The sequence below is a fragment of the Oreochromis niloticus genome, linkage group LG2, assembly GCF_001858045.2.
Source record: "Oreochromis niloticus isolate F11D_XX linkage group LG2, O_niloticus_UMD_NMBU, whole genome shotgun sequence".
Lineage (NCBI taxonomy): Eukaryota > Metazoa > Chordata > Actinopteri > Cichliformes > Cichlidae > Oreochromis > Oreochromis niloticus.
This window is the reverse complement of record NC_031966.2, coordinates 15,132,813-15,154,930: the sequence shown is the minus strand read 5'-3', so window position 1 is coordinate 15,154,930 and position 22,118 is coordinate 15,132,813. Positions and strand designations below refer to the sequence as shown.

Sequence of the window (22,118 nt, the reverse complement as noted above, 5' to 3'; positions counted from 1 at the left end):
ATTAAAAAACAATGACGAAAAAGAACAAAAAGTAGAAATTGTATAGAAATTTGTCATCCATGAAGATTTAATAATAATAGAATAATAATAATAGAATAATAATAGAATAATAATAGAATATATATATTCTGAGGTGGGACTTGATTAAAAAAATTAATCAGATTAATTAGAGGCTTTGCAATTAATTAATCTTGATTAATTGCATTTATTCGCACAAGAAAATTTGCCCCAAAATGCTAATTTTTTTTTTAAATTTTAAAGGGTTTTAGTGGGCAACAGAATAAATAATAGACATGGAGATGGATATTGTAAACTCAAGCTCTTTTAATTCATGGGAAAAAGCTTTTAAACTGACACTTAAATGCAAAACAAAATTGGGCAGACTTAAAAATAAAGTGTTATTTTAAATACTTTAAGTACATTGTCAAAATGGTATGGTCTTTGACTAATAATAATAATAAAATATTTCAACAAAAATTGCAGTTTTGATTCTAAAAAAAATAAGACGGAAACATAAAAGGATATTTGAACAGTTTCACCTTTAAACTCTGAGTAACCGTTAGCCAACATTACTTTGTACATTAGGCTAAAACAGTGTGATCATCGAACATTGTAGTGCAAAAAATAACAAACTCATTGGACTCACAATACCCCCATGCTTATTTACTCTCTTTCAGCCAATTACTTAGACAAACTAGCCTGTTCACATTTTCAGAGGTCAAGGCAGCTCTCTTTTTTGTTACTATGTGACCTGAAAGTCTGCAACAGTATCTGACAGAAGACAGAAGTGGCAGGACTAATCAAATACTTGAGGGCCAGGACAGACAGCTGTGGGTGGGTCCCTGCTCGACTGGACCACCACTGCAGCGAGCAGTCTGTCTCACTGATGTTGGATTCTGCTCTGTACAAACTCAAGGCCCTGGTACACAGGGCTTTCTCATCTGAACATTTTCTAACCCCCTATCTTCTACCACTGATAGTGATCTACAGTCCAAAGCAATCCATTTTGCGAGAGAATTTGTAAGTTTATCCGATGTTGACTAATTTTGGTCCTGAAGCCATTCATTTCATCAAGTTTTAGATCTGTAGTACCAACACTTTTTGTTGGTACTCAAACTGCTAACGCTAACAGCTCCCACAGTTTCTGTGCTTGCTGGAACGTGTTTTGCATTTAGATGGTACCGTAAGGTTGAAGTGCTTAGGTGGTATGCAAGTGCAATTAAATGCGTTAATTTTTTTAAGGCGTTATTTTTTTTCAAAATAATTAATCACAATTAACACATTAAATTCCCACCCCTAATATATATACATGTAATTTACTTAATGCATGCTCACACTGCCTATTTCTAACTTGTGAACTGCTTTAAACCTATTCTTCCATCCATTTTTCTAGCCTTTGTCTGGGTCTGTGTTGCACAAGCTGGAGTCCTCACTGAGGTAGGACATGCTAGAAACACTCCAAATAGAAGGTGTCAAACAGGCATCCAACTAAGATACTCACACCACCTTTTGATGTTGCAAAAGCAGAAGTAGTAGCTCTACTCTGATCCCCTACTGAATGACTGTGCTCTTAACCCTAGTTACTAACAGTCTTGAGAGGAAACAGATTTCTTCCACCTTTAATCTAGGTCTTTTTCTTTTAGTCATTACTTACACCTCATGGTCATTATAGTAAAGGCACAAGACGAGTGAATCCCAGCTGTTCCTTCAACTCAACACAACAGACAAGGACAGTGTCTGCATCAGTTGTTGACTAATCCCTATGATAGTGTCCTACTCTATTCATTTTCCGCACAATATGCGTTTCTGAGATTTGCAAATCATTGTATGCTATTTTTCATTTACAGTACACAATCTGTACAGAGCTCAGTCATTTTTCACATATTTATTAACTGTCATTGTCGCTAATCGCAGTAATTTTAAAAGTTTCTTCCTTCTTCTTTTCTGAAGTTGATGCACTTCAGATGAAGTCAGTCATTAAAAGCTTACTGTTTTCTAAGTCTGATATGTAAGAATTTACTGTAGTGAAATATTTATTTATTATATTTTGAAATTCACAGCATTTTGTGCTGTTGAAATTTTAGAGTAATTCAAATCAGATACTTAAGTCAAATAGCACTAATAGCCAAGTGGAAGGAAATTTAATTCTGGTGTGTTAAAACATTTATTTGGTTACATTTTATTGGACAATCTTAAGAATACGTCAACATATTCTTTAAAGAATATGGTTATATTTTGGCAAAAGCCTTTCAGTGGACAACTGGTACGTGGACATTATCTCTACTGGACTGTGACTAGATTTTATGTTAAAGCATTGAAGGGATGTCAACAATAGGCAAGGAAGGGCTGCTAAATCGTTACTAGATTTATGGTAGCAGTGTGAAATCTCACTTGTTGTGTCCTTGAACCAGAGCTTTGGAGTGGCTGTTAGTAGGAAAGAAGGCTGGATTCCTAGTTACAACATAATTGATTAGAGAGAGGCCAGGTAGGTATTTTGCAGGTAAGTTTATTTGCAGCAGGTAAATCCAGCTGTTATACTGTAGATTTGTTTGAGTGGTGATCGTTGTTGCCGACTCCCGTGTTTTGGCCAAGCTCAAGCTGTTGGACAAACCCAAACCATTATATTTTCACCACTGTGCTTGACAGTTAGTGTGAGGTGTTTGTGCTAATATGCTGTGTGTCTGTTTTTCTCCAAACAAGGCACTGTGCATTCTGGTCAGATATCTCCACTTTGGTCTTTTCTGTCCAAAAGTAATTATTCCAGAAGTCTTATCGTTTGTTTGATGCTGTTCTGTAAAGCTATGCTGTGGTGTCATGTTCTTTTGAGAGAGTAGAGGCTTTCTTCTGGCAACCATTCTGCCAGTACCATCGTATAAGCCACAGTGTAATCTTTTTCTGATTATGCTGCCATGAACTTTAACTTTTATCATGCTGAGACCTGGTGACTCTTGGATGTAGCTGTTGGGGGTTTTGCAGTTTCTCTGAGCATTTTACAATCTTGAGCTTCTTGATCTTATCATCCAGTCTGTATTTCTATATACATTTTTTGTAGAATTCTGTGAAGGAGTTAACAATTTATTTTGGTTATGTGACAAAAGAGTCTTTCAGTTTTATTTTATGCATTGGGTTAGAAGTTTGTTATTAAGTCTATATGCTAATGATGGATGAGTGATGAAATGCTTCTCCCACTGAAAACGCTACGTCCAGATAAACAGAATCAACCTTTTGGGATTTTCAGGTCAGGTCATCTCTCATCCAATTGTAGAATCCCCACCATAGTGTCTCCTATGTAGGAATGCGTGATAACTTTTCCCTCAAAAAAGTCAAAGAGCAATCTGGACAAGTGCCCCTTGCAACCTTGTTTGATTCTTTAGCCCTTTCCAAAACCAGGTGGATGCAGACAGACTGAACTGACTTAAGCTAGTCACGATTAACACTCTGAGACAATATTGATATTGTGAGTCATGTTGTTAATTTAATCATTTATAACATCACACAGAAACAGGAAAACAAGAACAGGCAAACACAATAATATGTAAATAACAGTATATGCAAAACATCATGTTTTCAGCATAATCAGGAATAAGTTCTTTGTATTTTCTATTTCCAATTAAACAAATCAGTGTTAAAAGACAAGTTTTGTATAGACACACTTTCACACTCTGCTTTTGATATGAGAATACACTGTTTCCTCAGTTTCCAGTTCATTCTTCTTCTTCCTTCCTCTTGCACTTTTACTTCCAGAAAAATGCAGTGCAGCATAGTTTAGATCATGTCCACTTTCAGTCTATGCAAAATAAAATTCATATTGTTATATAAAGCTACTGGAAATTGTTTCCCTGAATTAACAAATATGATTTAGTCTTATCACTTACATGTTCATTCATTGTTTGGCTCAAGGCATCTTGTCTTGCTTGTGAAGAGCTGTTTTCTGGGCATAATGTTGATTTAAAAAAAATAAAAATCCACATTACCTCATGCTTCCAATTGTGGACTTGACAATTTTACTTTTTTAAAAATTAAAATTATGTTTTTGACCTTGATGTGTTCAAATGTAACAGAGTGTGCACTCAGCAGCTAGTATCAAGTGTAAAAGTGTATATAACATATGTACCAAATACAATTTAATGAAAATGATTTAGTATGATTTTTTAAGAGCCAGTGAATAACACTTACCTTTAAATTGTTTACATGCTGCTCTTTGAGTTCGGCAACAGATGCAAACAATATTAAGAATCACAGAAATAAACAAGCAGATTATTGCTATAACCAGCACAGTAAATTCAGAACCTGCCTTTTGCTCTAGAAAAAAAGGAAAGAAATTATTAATGATTCTGAAAGACATAGAAAACTAGCTGTCATATTATTCAAAGTCCTACCTATTTGAAGTTTAGTTCCATTTCCAAAGAATAATTCCCAACATGTGGCCACAGCACAGTAGTAAGTCCCTTCATCAGACGAGCTGACGATTTTAGAAAAAGTATAATTGCAGCTCTTCTGGGGGTCAGCTCTTTTATCACATTCTTTACTTTTGTTTCTGTCAGTGTAGATTAATTTTGGATAACTTTTATGTGATCCAGCTCTGAACCAGAGCACAGTGAGGTCTCCGGGACATGTCTTTTTGTCAGGGTCAGAGAAGACTGAGCACTGAAAAGTCACCGAGTTTCCTGGTTCCTGGACTGTTATCAGCGGTGACTGAACAACAGTATAGTCTGATGTCCTTTGAGTGCGTCCTGCATAAAATAAAACAGTGTTAGCATATGTGACTTTAGGTGTTACAAAGTCGTGTACCTTGCATTAACGTATTTCACTTGGAATATCTTATGAAATCACTAAAATTAGTTAAAAAAAATAGATAAAATGTATCTTGGATTTTATGAAATGTAAATTATTCTGTCAGTTTTCACAGCAAGTTTATTGATGATGTTATTTTTCCTTAACACTTCTGCTTTACTGGTTAAAGTTAGGGAAAACTTGTAATTAGATCGCATTATTACCTTTGACTAACAAATATGAGCCGCTCCATTCAGTATTCTTGAACCACTCGGTGATTCCACAGTGGTAGATTCCCTCGTCCTCTTGGTTTGCCCTCAAAATGGTGAGGTTGGTGAAATTTTCATTGTAATTAACCTTCCATCTTGATTGATTAAACTCAGCAGAAAACTTAGGTTGTGCAGATTCCTTTAGTGTCCATATTAATTTTAGAGTGTCCCCAGTACTCTGCTTGTACCAGTCGACTTCTCTACGGCTGAACTGTGAATTCTTACGCAGATCACATGTGAAGGTTACAGTTTCACCAAGTTGAACTGAAGTTATCGGGATAAGTGTATCTAAATTGAAAGAAAACAGAGAAAATCTACAATATTAAGTCACAATGATTATTGAAAACCATGAAAACAATATGAATATGAACATGAATACAGAATAAGAAATAAAATAAAGAGAAAACTTACATCCTTGATGGAGATAAAGCAGTGTAACCAATAACACGATCATCTTGACAGTGTCTCTTTTCTTGAGCTTGAAGGTATTTCATTGACTGTAGGAGGTATTACAGCATGTCACACTGTCAAATGAATCTGATTGGTTACCACAGAATAAAGATTCAAGTGCACTTCCTGTCACACATTTCTGTTGTCCAGGGCAGGTCATCTCTTCCTTATATATTTAGCCATTTTAATTATAAGGTAAATTCCTTTTCTAATTAATGTTAGGGGTTCATCTTGTAGTTGTTTCGTCTTTGCTTTCGAATATTTACTGTCTGTCCTCATTGTGTGTCAGCAGGTTCTTCTACGAAGTGATTGTATTGGTCAGTTGTTCATATCATTTCAAACAACCCTTTTAAGTGTTCAGTGTTTCTCAATAGACATGATGGATCCTTACCAGTTTAAAATGTTCATCTTTAAAATGTTAAAAAAAATAAATAAAAATGTTAATGCAATGATATAGGTGTGTTAGGGGTTTAAGTCCTGTCTGGGACCATGTTTAAACTTTCCTTTCAGTCATTGATTATGATCATTTTCACATCCTCCCTGGTTAGGTTTAGGCAATACATCTAGGTTAGATCTTGAGTGTTATCTGATTTACACTGCTCTGTCATATCTAAGAGTAAAGACCCCAGCATACATTTTACATGCATTTATCTGTATGTCCAATAGAGGTTGCTTAAGTCTAAAACTTAAATGGTCATAATTGCAGCTTGCACAATGGACCTATGGGGTCCATTTGTGGTGTGTGGACCATTTTTGTTTTTGCTGCACAGCTATTTAGTGAGCCAAACACACTTCCAGCAACATCAGATAGAAGAGTTATAATGTAAAGCCCCACCCCTTCCCAGACAACAAATACATCTTTTTTTTTTTTGGTTGTTTTTTTTGGTTGTTTTGCCTTTTGCAAATTAGGGAAGATCATAATGTTTCAATGTAGCTTTGAAACAACCAACAGTTTCAAGCTAGTTTACCACTTTAGAAACAGCCTTTCCTTATCGTAAGAATTATTATGTATCAACAAAGTCAATATAAAACTAATATGGAAGACTGGCTCTGTGATCGGCTTGAAGCTGGACACTCTGGCAGAGAAGAGGACACTAAAAAAACTGCTAGACATTATGGACAATGTTGGGCATCCTCTGCATATGGTCATAAATAACCAGAGGAGTCTGCTCAGCGACAGGTTGCTTCTCCCTAGGTCTAGAACCAACAGACTTAAAAACTCCTTTGTCCCACACACCATCGGACTGTTTAACTCCTTCCTGAAGGGGAGGGGGAAGTAGAAACATGAAGACAAAAGAGCGCGGGGACAACTAACCAGGTGTTTGCGCAACCAAACACAAAATAAGAACTAATTACTCTGTAATATCTATCTATCTATCTATCTATCTATCTATCTATCTATCTATCTATCTACAGTGGCTCAAAATACAGTGTTAATAAAGACTTTGTGTACAGTGTCCAAAATTAATTGACTTACTGATCATTGTATTTAGATGCCATTATTTGCACTGTTTCATTCTAAATCCCATACTTTAAGAGAGTATAACACTAAGTTACACATGGCAGTAAAATAAGGTACTGTGCAAAATGTTGTGCCACCTCTCATTTCTTTATATTTTAGTACCAAAATAGGAAATAGGAGAGTGATTTACTGAAAGTTGCACAAATAGAGGAAAACAGAGTACATAAGACAAAAAAAATCTTATACAATTCTAATGACTTTGAAAGTCAAAATTTGGTATGTAAATAGTTTTTTTTAGGCGAACCACGTTTTTAGCATCCTCTGCTTCTGCAGTTTACTTAAGTTTCCAACATAGCATGCTACTATTCACCAAGTTTTCAGCTAGTCGCTTTTTGGGAAATGCCTTGTTGCCCGTCAAACTGCAACAGCCTGTTTGTAACAAAGCATTTCAAAATACAATTAAAAACTGGTTCTGTGCTAATTCATCTGTTATGACTATAAATGAGTGAAAAAACAGCCAAATTTCCAAAGTAAAACTTTTGAAAGACCTTTAGAAAGCCTGGGGAACTACTGCCCAAGAGCACTAAAAAAATTACAAGAAAGTTGCTCTTTGTGAAAGTTACTTAACCTACTTAAAATTTTGTTCAGCTGCAACACAATCCCACAATATAGTTTCTAAGACCTTGACAACCCCCATGTTAACATACACCAAACAAAGAGAAATGGGAGTGAGACAAAACATTGTTTTGGGCCTGCAATTTATTGAAAACACCGCTTAAAATGAAACAGGCTGTTTTACAGCTAATCAAAAGTTTACGACCACACCTCCACAAAAACACGTATACCCCCCAAAAAAAGAAATCAAAGTTCCAAACATGAACTCAGTAATGAGTAGTTCCACCGTTATTGTTGATCACTTCAAAAATTTATTGGGGCATGCTTGATGCAAGCGTTTCCATGAGGTGAGTGGGAACATTTCTCCAAGTGGTGAAGACGGCCACACGAAGGGCATCTACTGTCTGGAACTGTTTTCTATTCTTGTAAACTTTCCTTGCCATCCATCCCCAAAGGTTCTCAAGTGGATTTAGATCAGGGGAACACACAGGATGCTCCAAAAGAGGTGATGTCATTCTGCTGGAAGAAGTCACTTGTCCTGCAGGCATTGTGTACTGTAGCGATGTCTTTTTGAAAACACCCAGTAGTTACCACACAGACGGGGGCCCTCAGTTATGAGGGATGCTCTCTGCAACATCTGGACATAGCCAGCAGCCATTTGGCATCCCTGCACCTCCTGAAGCCCCATTGTTCCACTGAAGGAAAAAGCACCCCAGTACGGTGTACATTTTAGGACATCGTCAGGTCTCAGGAAAAAAGTTGTCAGGTCTCAGGAAAAAAGTTGTCAGGTATCAGTCTCACACGAAAAATTGTCAGGTCTCAGGAAAAAAGGTGTCAGGTCTCAGGAAAAAAGTTGTCAGGTATCAGTCTCACACGAAAAATTGTCAGGTCTCAGACTCACACGAAAAAATGTCAGGTCTCAGAATCACACGAAAAATTGTCAGGTCTCAGACTCACACGAAAAATTGTCAGGTCTCAGAATCACACGAAAAATTGTCAGGTCTCAGACTCACACGAAAAATTGTCAGGTCTCAGACTCAGACGGAAAAATTGTCAGGTCTCAGACTCAGACGGAAAAATTGTCAGGTCTCAGACTCACACGAAAAAATGTCAGGTCTCAGAATCACACGAAAAATTGTCAGGTCTCAGACTCACACGAAAAATTGTCAGGTCTCAGAATCACATGAAAAAATGTCAGGTCTCAGACTCACACGAAAAATTGTCAGGTCTCATAATCACACGAAAAATTGTCAGGTCTCAGACTCAGACGGAAAAATGTCAGGTCTCAGAATCACACGAAAAATTGTCAGGTCTCAGAATCACACGAAAAATTGTCAGGTCTCAGACTCACTCGAAAAATTGTCAGGTCTCAGACTCAGACGGAAAAATGTCAGGTCTCAGAACACGAGCTATCAGACAGAGAGAAAAACTTCCTGCAGGTGGCGCTGTTGTCACGTCCCACCAATGACTGTAGTGACAGCTGCAGTCACGGAGAAACTTGCGTATCTCTGTTCGGGAATAGCAGATAGAGCGTAGGCTCTGAGAGGCGGGCCAGCGTTTACGCTTCGTAAACACGACCGAGTGTTTTAACCTGACAGCCTGAGGTGTTCTTCAGTAAACTGGACTACCCGACAGAAGGACCCGAGGCCCCGCTGCACTGTTTCGGTAAGTTAAATGTGTTTGTAAGCTAATCCGTAACTACCGTCCTTAGCTAGGTCCTGAGACCTAGCCTAGCTAGCTAAGATGTCAGGGTTCGTTTAGCTAATCTGTGCAGGTGAATGCATTTACTAAAGAAATCAAGAGAAACGCCCCGGGCTACTCAGTCACTAATTACTGTTACTGTACTTTTATTATTATACTGTAAAAGCAACAGGCTGCACCCTGCTTCAGCTCCAGTGCAGAGCTGAATATTAAAGATGTGCAAACAACAGCATGTTTTCAGTCTCTTGCCACATCTGTAAAGACAGTAACATCTTTTTTAAAAGCTTGTACTTCAGTAACTCCTCATTAATCAGGAACTATGGATTAAAGTACTGTAGTCTACTGTAATACTGAAAAAATGTAAGAGAAGAACTTCAGATCCTGAGTGTGTGAGGACAGAAGAATCAGCTTCATTTCAATTTTGAGGGATAAAATTTATATCTGAGTTTGATGGTTCTGTTCTCTTTGTGATTACAGGAGCTGCCCTCAGATTCAGACCTCAGCACCATCGAGTGACAGCAGACAGATCATCCAACATGTTAACTGCAAAATGAACTGATGAAAACAGTACAAAGGTTAAAGTACCACACGTGCTGTAGTGAAAGCTGCAGCTTTATTGATAAAGTTAAAAACAAAAAAAACAAAAGGATTAATCACTCATGTAACTGTGTCACTATATATCAGCATTAACAGGACCTCAGTTTGTATCTCAGACCTGCACAGCTTCCGTTTTAAACACTTGATGTACTCAGCTGCATGAAGAGCATATGAGATTTTGTCTAACACAATTAAATAAAACCTGATGAAGGCCAAAGGTCATCATGTTGAATGTTGTAGTATGTTGAACTACAAACTTGTGATCTGGAATTCTTTCACAGTTTTTTGCAGATTGTGTGTTATTTACCGTAAAGTGATTCAGAGTTATTCATACCAGAGTGACCAGAGAGGATCACATATTTTTAAATATATAACTTTCTACAGGACTGAATATAATATCTTTATATAAAAGTCTGGAGCCTTTGGGGAGTATCCGAGTATTTATAACATTACACAAACCAAAGGTCTCCATCACAGTGTTCATGAAATGCTGGGTTTATCCATCTCCTGGAGCGGGCCTACGGAGGAGTGCTGAAGATTTCCCTGTGAGGGAGCTGCTGGTGAAGATCATGAGTCCTGCTTGATCAATGCGATGAGCTTCAGTGTTCCTGGTGTTTCTTAAATGATGCCTTTTTAAGTAGGTCAACAGAACTTCTGGCACAGGACAGCTGTGATGAAAGAAAGGGAAGAAGTTTCTCCAAACTTCTGGACACAGGAAACCCAGCTTGGTCCTGATGGTCTCCCTCACTAGGTTCTCTCCAGGGTGAATGTAGCTGTTGATATAATATGGATTATTATTAAATGAAAAGAACAAATTAGACTACATTACTGACACGTTCTGCTGATGTTTTTAAAGTCTCCATGTTACCAGGATGTAGAGGGCTCTGAAGATTTAAACAGTTTTAGATCCATTACACTCACAGTCTTATATTTTTTATATTAACAGTAACTCTGGGGCTCTGTAGAGTGTGCAGATGATCTCATCGCTGTCTAAAAATGTATAACAAAACCCTAAGAAGTGCTGAATCCTTCAATAACACAGACTATTAGAGTAGCAGGTGTGTAGCATTGCTAACTAGCTAGCAACAAGCCTCCAACACAGTGCGTATGCTAGCAACTAATCTAGCAAACGAATTAACAACAGAGCGATTTTAGAACTATAAGATACGGAAGCGTAGAGCTGCCACCCAGGCAAAAGAAAAATAGAAGTATATCACGTTATAACGTGAAAAGTTTATTGTTCTAACAAGATACTTTTCATGTTTGTACAATATACTATCATGTTTGTACAATATACTGCTATGTTTGTACAATATACTTTTGACGTTTGGACAATATAATATCACGTTATTACAATATGCATAATTATCACGTTCGTACAATATAAATATCACGTTCGTACAATATAAATATTATATGATATTTATGATATATTGTAATAACGTGATATTGTGTTGTTCAAACGTCAAAAGTATATTGTACAAACATGAAAAGTATCTTGTTAGAACAATAAACTTTTCACGTTATAACGTGATATACTTCTATTTTTCTTTTGCCTGGGTGGCAGCTCTACGCTTCCGTAATAAGACGATAAACTGTGTGTCTTTTTTTTATATAACAGTGACATGGTTGTATTTACCTTAATTAAACGAGTCGTCAGTCGTGGTAAACCAGCAAAAAAAACCTCGAGCAGCCGGGCTAAGTAAAAAGTGTAGGGGGGCGTGTTTGCGGTCACCAGCGGGTGTGTGGGCGGGAGCGTTACACATTCGCTCCACCTCAAGTCACTACTCCAAATTTGCAAGATGGCAGCCTCCATCTGAGTCTGAGACCTGACAATTTTTCGTGTGAGTCTGAGACCTGACAATTTTTCATGTGATTCTGAGACCTGACAATTTTTCGTGTGAGTCTGAGACCTGACAATTTTTCGTGTGAGTCTGAGACCTGACAATTTTTCGTGTGAGTCTGAGACCTGACAATTTTTCGTGTGATTCTGAGACCTGACATTTTTCCGTCTGAGTCTGAGACCTGACAATTTTTCGTGTGAGTCTGAGACCTGACAATTTTTCGTGTGATTCTGAGACCTGACATTTTTTCGTGTGAGACTGATACCTGACAACTTTTTTCCTGAGACCTGACGATGTCCTAAAATGTACACCGTACCCCAGACCATTATGGCGCCCTCCCCACTGTGGCAAGTAGAAAACATTTCAGGTGGGATCTGCTTGTCATGCCACTAATGTTAGAAACCATCAGGACTATCAAGGTTACATTGTTTCTCATCAGAGAATAAAACTTTGTTCCACCTTTCAGTGTCCCATGTTTGGAGCTCTCTTGCAAAGTCCAAATGGTGAGTTCTTTGCAGTTCAAGGAGACGAGGCCTTTGAAGACGTTTTTTGTTTTTGAAGCCCTTCAGTCTCAGATGCCACATGATGGTTATGGGGTTGCAGTGGGCACCAGTAATGGCCTTAATTTGGGTCAAGGATCGTCCAGTGTCTTGACAGATAGCCAATTGCATCCTCCAGTTCAGTGCTGGTGAAATTTTTGGGGGTCTTCCATTAGACTTTTTTGTTTCATAACCCTCAGGATCATTTAGGAAATTGTCGTACTGCGTCTTACTTCAGCATCGCTGCTAAAGTGAGACGCGCTGCTTATGCAGTTCAACAACACGACCACGTTCAAAACGGGAAAGTTTTTTTGCCTTTGCCATCAGAACGTCATGACAGTGTGACTACCTGACAGAAGATAACGAACAGTGTTGGTCAAGTTACTTGAAAAAAGTAATCAGTAACTAATTACTGATTACTTCCCCAAAAAAGTAATGCCGTTACTTTACTGATTACTTATTTTCAAAAGTAATTAATTACTTAGTTACTTTTTAAAAACACGATTTACAACCTGAATAGGTAATAAAGCGATAGATCTTTCAGCCCAGTTCTACTTTTTCTGCATAATTCATCATACAAAATGTAATCAAATGGAAAAGTCTCTTTTTAAAACTTGTTTTATTAGTTTTAATCTTTTAACTTTATGCATCAAGCAAAAATTAAATTATATGCAACATTCTCTGACTGGAAGAAATTTGTTTAACATTTAAACCTATTTTCTCCACATTCCAGCACATAAAATAAAATATTTTTTTGTGTTTACACTCGCTCTTTCAAATAGATGCAAGTAAAACACAGCAGAAAATAAATAAAATCAAAGACTCAGCGGTCCTGTTGCACTATTTTCACCTATAAAGCAGGAGTGGGTTAGGCGGAGGTTTACCCTGGTGCAGGTGTGCTGCAGCGGTCAGTGGAAGAATCCACGAGTTTCTCTGTGAATTTCACATTACGTTGTAGCGCACTCGGTGCTTGCTTGGAAGTTTAGGGGTTTAAAAAGATTTTTCTTCCCACGCAGTGAACAGTGGACACTAATGTTTTTGTCACTTTTTATGGAATCAAACTCAAAGTAAGGTCAGTACTTCCACGCTTTAAATGCTGCACGCTCATACTCTCTCCCGCACTCGATATATTATCCATTGTTGATCTGCAGACAGCTGTTGTCACGAATGTCGCACTTGCTTACGTCACTGTCATGAGACATTCTCGCAAAAAATCACGGTTTTAGTAACGCAGTAACGCAGCGTTCCTACGTGAAAGTAACGGTAATCTAATTACCGTTTTTGCAATAGTAATCTCTTACATTACTCGTTACTTGAAAAAAGTAATCAGATTACAGTAACGCGTTACAAGTACTGCCCATCTCTGATAACGAATAATCCACAATTTAACACAGAGTTGGCCTTTTAAAGGAATGTGGTCCTAAACTTTTGAGCAGCTGTAAAACAGTCTGTTTCAGTCTAAACGTTGTTTTCAATAAATTGCATGGTAAAAAAAAATGTTTTGTCTAACTCCAATTTCTTCTTGTTGCATGGTGAAGCTTTACTTGGAACCTTGTTAGAGAGATAACAAGGTGTGTCAACACAGAGCAATTCGCTTGTTGTAGGAAGCAGTCCATTTAATAAACAAGACATAGTTCAGTAATTTTCTATTTATTTCAAACCAACCTACATTGACATAGATATTTACAAAACATGAAGGTCATAGCTAAATGAAATTAATGCAAAATAAAAAAAAAAATACATCAACATAAGAAAAATAACCACGCTGTATATTTAAGTTATTAAATACTTAGATTTTATTTGATTTTTTTACTTCATGTAATATAATTATATTGAAGTACACTACTGTATGTTTGTCTATTAACAAGGAAGTAATACGTCCAGTGTTTCCACCTTTTTCTTTTACTACATTACATTGAGATTTACATATTGATGTTGGTCATGAAGAAATAGATGCAGATACAAGAATATCTAGAAACATATCACAACATCAGAAAAAAGAAAAGTTCCACAATGAAAAAACAAATTCATAGATGAAAATTAATACCATTTACATTGAAAATTATCATTGTAATTATTTATTTTTGTCTATAAAACTATTAATAAAATGTGGAAAAGAACATTAGGTTAGTACATTTCTAACCGAATGTAAAAGGCAAGAGTTATATGTGTCCAGATATTAATCCAGTTTACGAGCCTTCAAATAAGTATAGACGTTCTTGTCCTCTGCAGGTTCTGTAGTCCTTGTTCCTGGATCTTATCTTTCCACAAGTGAAAATTGCTACAGAATAAGCCAATGAGTCTTCATCTGTCTGAGGAAACAGAAAAATGGTGAGACTTGGTTACACAGGCAGACTTTAAAACATACGGAAAGCTTGCTCCTGATGTTTTTCACAGTTACCTGTGGAATTTCCTGATCTCCTTTTGCTGTTACATTGGCTTGGAAAGCAACTGCATCTGTATTGATAGATAAATTCACAACACTGATGTGAGTCCGATTTTGTTGAATGTTGTTTGGAATAATGATGTAGTGGTGTGCGGATGATACTGAAAAATTGATTCCTCTGAACCTAGGTGTTTATATTCTGGAATTAATTCTTGTATTAAAATTTGTGCTGTCAGCTTTAATCTCGTTAAAATGACGTTAAAGCCATAACCCCATTAACGCAGCAAATCTCCATTAGCGAGTTAATGTGGATCTTTTCATCCATCCATCCATCCATCCATTCTCTTCCGCTTGTCCTATCCCAGCTGTCATAGGGCAAGGGATTTTTAAATTTCTTGTATGATAACTCTTCATAATTAAACAATAAAAACAAGTAGTCAGATGTTTTCTATTTATTATGAAGGTATATATTGAAATACACTACTTTTGATTTTGATTTTCCAAACACATTATTTTTTATACAAAGTATCAGTATTGGATCAGTATTGTTGGTACCACTTGGTGTCAGATCAGGAAGGAAATCAGTGGTACTGCACATCACTAGAATGATGTTTGAGTGACTTTCTTACCATGAACAACACTTACCTTTACATTGTTCACATGTTCCTCTTGGAGTTCGGCAACAAACAATAGTGAGAATCACAGAAATAAACAAGCAGATTATTGCTATAACCAGCACAGTAAATTCAGAACCTGCCTTTTGCTCTAGAAAAAAAAGGAAAGACATTATTAATGATTCTGAAAGACACAGAAAACTAGCTGTCATATTATTCAAAGTCATACCTATTTGAAGTTTAGTTCCATTCCCAAAGAATAATTCCCAACATGTGGCCACAGCACAGTAGTAAGTCCCTTCATCAGACGAGTTGACGATTTTAGAAAAAGTATAATTGCAGCTCTTCTGGGGGTCAGCTCTTTTATCACATTCTTTACTTTTGTTTCTGTCAGTGTAGATTAATTTTGGATAACTTTTATGTGATCCAGCTCTGAACCAGAGCACAGTGAGGTCTCCGGGACATGTCTTTTTGTCAGAGTCAGAGAAGACTGAGCACTGAAAAGTCACCGAGTTTCCTGGTTGGACTGTTGTCAGCGGTGACTGAACAACAGTATAGTCTGATGTCCTTTGAGTGTGTCCTGGATTAAATAAAACAGTGTTAGCAAATGTGACTTTAGGTGTTACACAGTTGTGTGTCTTGAATTAAAATATTTCACTTGGAATATCTTATGAAATCACTGAAATTATTTTAAAAAATAGATAAAATATATCTTAGATTTTATGAAATATATTGTAAATGTATTATTCTGTCAGTTTTCATAGCATGTTTATTAATGATGTTATTTTTTCTTAACACTGCTGCTTTACTGGTTAAAGCTTAGGGAAAACTTGTAATTAGATCACATTATTACCTTTGACTAACAAATATGAGCCGCTCCATTCAGTATTCTTGAACCACTCGGTGATTCCACAGTGGTAGATTCCCTCGTCCTCTTGGTTTGCCCTCAAAATGGTGAGGTTGGTGAAATTTTCATTGTAATTAACCTTCCATCTTGATTGATTAAACTCAGCAGAAAACTTAGGTTGTGCAGATTCCTTCAGTGTCCATATTAATTTTAGAGTGTCCCCGGTACTCTGCTTGTACCAGTCGACTTCTCTACGGCTGAACTGTGAATTCTTACGCAGATCACATGTGAAGGTTACAGTTTCACCAAGTTGAACTGAAGTTATCGGGATAAGTGTATCTAAATTCAAAGAAAACATACAGAATCTACAATATTAAGTCATAATGACGCAGGAAAATCACCACAGAAACAAAATTCATGTATGGACAAACCTTGAACAGAATAAGAAAATACTTACATCCTCGATGAAGATAAAGCAGCGTAACCAATAACACGATCATCTTGAAAGTGCCTCTTTTTGGGCAGCTTGCAGGTATTTCATTGACTGTAGGAGGTGTTATAGCACGTTAAAGCGTGAAATGAATCTGATTGGTTACCACAGAATAAAGGTTCAAGTGCACTTCCTGTCACACATTTCTGTTGTCCAGGGCAGGTCATCTCTTCGTTATATATTTAGCCATTTTAATTATAAGGTAAATTCCTTTTCTAATTAATGTTAGGGGTTTATCTTGTAGTTGTTTCGTCTTTGCTATCCAATATTCACTTTCTTTGTTCATCATCTCTCAGCAATTTCTCCAACTAAGTGATCATTTTGGTCATTTGTTCCTATCATCTTCGAACAACCCCTTTTAGTGTTTCTCAATAGAAATGCTGTATTTTTACCAGTTTAAAATGTTCATGTTAACATTTTTAAGTTTAAACTTTCCTTTCAGTCATTCACTACTTTTCGTTTGCTCCATGTTGAAACACCTTACTACTTTTCGTTTTCATTTTCACTTCCTGCCTGGTTAGGTTTAGACAATAAATCTAGGTTAGATCTTGAGTGTTATCTGATTTACAGTGCTCTGTCCTATCTAAGAGTGAAGACACCACCACACATTTTACATGCATTTCCTTTACTTCCAATAGAGGTTGCTTTAGTCTAAAATTTAAATGGTCACAATTGCAGCTTGCACAACGGATCTATAGGGTCATTTCTGGTGTGTGGACTATTTGTGTTGCTGCACAGCTATTTAGTGAGCTAAACACACTTCCAGCAACATCAGAGAGAACATATATATAGTGTAAAGCCCTATGCCGACCCCCCTTCCAAGTCAACAAATACATTAATGTGTTTTGTTTGTTTGTCTTTTACAAATTAAGATCCTCATGAGTTGTTAAGATGAATTGGTTACCATGGCGGGGCGCGGCAGGGAAGGTGGAGGCACCCGCGCCATTGTAATAATGCCACACCAGCTTAAGAGCGCTGTAGGGTCCTGTTGTGTTGTTGTTGGTGATGTGTGTGGCTGGCAGCTGGGATGCTGCAGCCGTGGAAGTGTGTGAACAGCAACCGGTTAATAAAGTAAGATGTCTCAGAATGCAGAATTGTGGTCGGATCATGCCTACTGCCTGCCACAAACCAAGGAAGCGGCATGGCGGAACTGCGACCAGGCCAGGCACGCGAGGAGCTGGCCCAAATGGTGGCTGAGCTGGCGGTGGTGTCACGCCACCAGCAGAAAGATCAAGCACAGCATGCACAGGATTGTGATTCTGGCAGCTCTGATCCGGTCCTGGCTGCCACTACGACCACCCCCACCAGCGTTCCCCGGCAGCGGGCGAGTGGGTGGGGTCCAGACCAATCTGGCACCCTTGATTTAAGTCTACCAAAACATCTTGACCGAGAATGCCCGGCCATCTGTTCATGATCTCAAGCTGAACTACATTTGGTTTCTGCAGCAGGACAGTGATTCAAAACACACCAGCAAGGTGTGTTTGGAGCTCAGTCTGGGGGGAGTTCTTTTTTTCTCCTCGTCTTTCCTCATGTTGTGCATTTCCCATTGTTATACCTCTCTGACCTGTCTTCCCCATGTGATGTTTGGGTAATGTATGTATGGTGGGTAAGATGGGTAATATGGGGCCAACCTTCGGGATCAATAAAGTTTTATTGAATTGATCATAAGATAAACTAAAGACAAGACTTCAATTGCCTGGAGCAAGAGACAGGCATGCGGAATGGAGGAAGGAAGCAAGGGACAAAGCAAGATCTAAGATGATTTTTGGAGGGGCCTAGTCAAAGTCCTGAGCTGAGTCCCATTGATATTTTGTTTCATGACCTTAAAAAGGTGCTTCATGCATGAAAACCTTCCAATGTGGCTGATGTACAGCAATTCTGCAAAGATGAGTGGGCCAGAATTCCTCCACTGCGCTGTAAAAGACTCAGTTGCAAGTTTTCACAACTGGAGCTTTTTCACACCACTATTTACAATAGTCACAGACTGGTGTCATTAAAGCTGCTTTGCATATTTTAGAACCTATAGATGGAAACTATATATGGTTGTGGGGGTTCACTGAAGATGTATATTTGACCTGTTACTGTTCAGACATAAAGAAATATAGTAAGGAATTTATTAAAAGACATTTGGAGTAGTTATGTTTGGCAAATTGATATAAGACACACACACAGACACACACACACACACACACACACACACACACACACACACACGCACATTACACACACTGTTGTCTAGACTTTAATTCTGCACTGATGTTCCTTAAAGCAGTGAGATAAACAGTGAGAACTTCATGGTCTGAAGTTCTACAGCTTATCGTGAACAAGTGTCACCATCACCTGACAAACTTACTTTACTGTGATTTTTAAAGTCACTCTAGATGTACCTGAAATTGATGACAGAGACCAAAACCTGCAGGCCAAGATTGGTAACTTTTTATTCCTTTTAAACCAAACGTGACCAATACAATTACATGAAATTAAAAAATTTGGTGTTTGAAGTACACTATTCTATGTCTGTCTATTAAGAAGGGAGTAATACATATACTGTTTCCACCTTTTCCTTTCAATACATTACACTGAGATAAACATATTGATGTGGGCCATGAAGAAATATATACAGACACAAGAATATGTAGAAACATATCACAACATCAGAAAAAAGAAAAGTTCCACAATAAAGAACCATTCATGGATAGGATTAATACTATGTACATCTATTAGAAAAACAAATTAAAAATTATCATTGTAATTATTTATTTTTGTCTATATAACTATTAATAAAATGCAAAAAAAAAAAGGGTAGCTAGAAGGATAAGTACATTTCTAACACAATTTAAAAGGCAAGAGTTAAATGTCACTAGCTATTAATCCACCTCAAGAGCCTTTAAATCAGTACAGATGTTCTCGTCCTCTGCAGGTTCTGTTGTCCTTGTTCCTGTATCCCATTTTTCCACAAGTGAAAATTACTACAGAATAAACCAATGAGTCTTCATCTGTCTGAGGAAACAGAAGAATGTGGATACTTATTTACACAGGGAGACATTAAAACATCAGAAAGCTTGAAGAGTTTTTTTTCATAACTACCTGCATAATTTCCTGATCTCCTTTTGCTGTCACATTTGTTCGTAAAGCGACTGCATCTGTGTTGATAAATAAATCCACAACACTAATGTGAGTCCAATTTTGTTGAATATTGTTTGGTAAATTAATGTATTATTGACTTTGCATACCATTGCAACCCACACATGAGCTATTCTTCTTGACTGAATAGATTAGAGAGGCTATAACAATCAGGGTTACAGCCAAAGCAACACATAACAGATAGAGAAGTGCATAGTCCTTCACTGAATTAGTTTTGTTGACTGCTGAAATAAAACAAAAGAAAATGAATTATGTTAGCAATGATTAAGTGTTTTTTTAATATATATAGATTAATTTAGCATTACAGAATATTAGGTAAAAAACTAGAATCTAATCAAATGGACAAATATTCCAATTTTCCCCATTACATAAAAACATGATTCAGTTACCGTCAGTATCGCCTTTTGTTTTGTCTCCAGAAAAAGACTCCACACATGTGGCCACAGCACAGTAATACATCTGTGAATCAGAAGAGCTGAAGTTTCTGAAGTAGCTGTAGAAACATGTTTTTGTTTGAACACAATTAGAATCCAAGTGAGATTGATGTGGTTCTGCGCTCAAACAGAACACATTGTCATCTACTGGACATGTTTTATTCAGGAAGTCATGAAAGACCGAACACTGGAGAGTCACTGTGTGTTCCTGATGGACAGGATCAGATGGAGGAGTTGTAGTGAAAGGAGGCTCAGGTCCTACAAAAATGAAACAAAATTATGTGAAAAATTCACTTGTTATTTTAAAGACCAATTTAAATAGAAAAGGGAAAAAGAAAGAAAGAAAGGCAGAAAGAAAGAAAAGCTTGTAAAAACTTGACTTAAATAAATGCCATATATGCCTCTGTTCATGAATATAGAAACAAACTATGTAATTTCAGAGGAAAATGTTTTTCTGTTCTTACCTTCAACTTTTAAGTAGGTTCCATTCAAAAATGTTAGTTCTCGATTTGCTGTTTTCATACAGATGTAAACTCCTGTATCACTCTGCTGTGCTTTTGTAATATACAGGTCAAATATTCCAGGATCTGTTACAGTTCTAATGCGCTGATCAGCACTCTGAGAGCTAAATGATCTTCCTAAGATTTTAGGAAAGTCTCCAGAAACAAGCTTGATCCAAAACAAGGTTCCCACAGACCTACGGGGGCATGTCAGGTTAATATTTTCCCCAACGTAAACGGTCTTTGTCTCAAAATTCTGTTCATCGGAGCAATCTGAAAAATATTATTCAAGTCAGACATGAACAAGAGACAGAATCATATATGTTGTCTTCTCTTCATTATCTATATAAAAATGGCAATAATTGAAATATATTTGTCAGCTGTAAATCTGATGTCTCTACAAATACTTACATCCAAAACTGAGCATCAGCAACAAATAAAATACAACCATTTCTGTTTTTTGTTTTTGTTTGTTTGTTTGTTGTATTACCTTCCTGATACTGTTGTAAAAATAACTTAATATAAAGGAATCATCCAGATATAAATATTGGTAGTGGGAGGGAACTATTTCAGAGCAGTCTGATTGGCTTCTTGTTATGTTGGTGTATCACTCCATTACTGGAGTGGAAACAGTATCAACCATTGTTCCAACTAAAGCACATGAAACAACACCAAATGTAAGCCCTGTCATCTCATATTTGATTCTTGTGGGTTTCTCAAACTGAAACTTAGAAAAAAAGAACACAACAAAGCTGAAGCACATTTTATATTAATGCTACTATGACAGTTATCGAGCCATTGTAAACAATTAACCCCTAATGATTTAAAAGAACTCAACTTGAAATTGTAATTCTGGTTAAATGTATGGTTATTTAAGTGATATTTAATTCATTTTAAATGTTTAAAAGTTAAAATCTTATTGATCACTGAACGTTGCAAAGACCATGTGTTTCAGTCTGGTTAAGGCATCGTCAAAGTTAGACAACAAGAATGTCTTTGCATAACACTAGATAATGACTGTAGCCATTGTAAACAACTCATAATGACAGGATGCTACATGACAGAGATTACTGCAATGCCACTGAACAGCAGGAGGTTTGTTCAGTGTTTTAACATTTTCAATAGTTGTGAAACACACATTTTATCATAGCAGCACGGGGGTTAACACCGTTGCCTCACAGCAAGAAGGCCTGAGTTTGACTCCACAATCCAGGCTGTTGTCTTTCTCTGTGGCGTTTGCATGTTCTTCCCATGTTTGCGTGGGTGCTCTCTCCCTCCCATAGTCCATAGAAATGCAGTTAGTGGGTTTAGGTTAATTGGTGATTCTAAATTAACCATAGGTGTGAATGTGAGTGCAAATGGATATCTGACTATCTGTGTAAGCCCTGTGAAAGACTTGTGACCTGTCCAGGGTGTACCCGGCCTCTATGGTTGCTGAAAAAAGCTCAAGTGC

General features: G+C 37.2%; 2 protein-coding genes and 1 long non-coding RNA gene across 3 annotated transcripts; all 3 read right to left on the bottom strand.

The window, feature by feature from the left end:
* Positions 1-3,524: 3,524 nt before the first annotated feature.
* LOC102079247 (uncharacterized) lies at positions 3,525-5,496 on the bottom strand. Its single transcript, XM_013270329.3, has 6 exons — positions 5,454-5,496; positions 4,998-5,330; positions 4,380-4,733; positions 4,177-4,302; positions 3,876-3,931; positions 3,525-3,787 (listed from the first exon to the last, which is right to left on the bottom strand). Exons 1-6 carry the CDS (start codon positions 5,494-5,496, stop codon positions 3,656-3,658), a joined length of 1,044 nt encoding a protein of 347 aa, XP_013125783.1. The 3' UTR covers positions 3,525-3,655.
* An 8,924-nt stretch (positions 5,497-14,420) lies between these two features.
* On the bottom strand, positions 14,421-17,730 carry LOC102079056 (uncharacterized). Its single transcript, XM_019362089.2, has 8 exons — positions 17,703-17,730; positions 17,492-17,617; positions 16,555-16,641; positions 16,104-16,436; positions 15,480-15,830; positions 15,282-15,401; positions 14,652-14,707; positions 14,421-14,562 (listed from the first exon to the last, which is right to left on the bottom strand). The coding sequence occupies exons 1-8, from the start codon at positions 17,728-17,730 to the stop codon at positions 14,440-14,442; spliced, it is 1,224 nt and encodes a 407-aa protein (XP_019217634.1). The 3' UTR covers positions 14,421-14,439.
* A 1,355-nt stretch (positions 17,731-19,085) lies between these two features.
* On the bottom strand, positions 19,086-20,245 carry LOC112847509 (uncharacterized). The gene is made up of 4 exons (XR_003221078.1): positions 20,121-20,245; positions 19,821-19,955; positions 19,675-19,730; positions 19,086-19,587 (listed from the first exon to the last, which is right to left on the bottom strand). It is a non-coding gene; the product is annotated as an uncharacterized LOC112847509 (long non-coding RNA).
* Between the last annotated feature and the right edge of the window lie 1,873 nt (positions 20,246-22,118).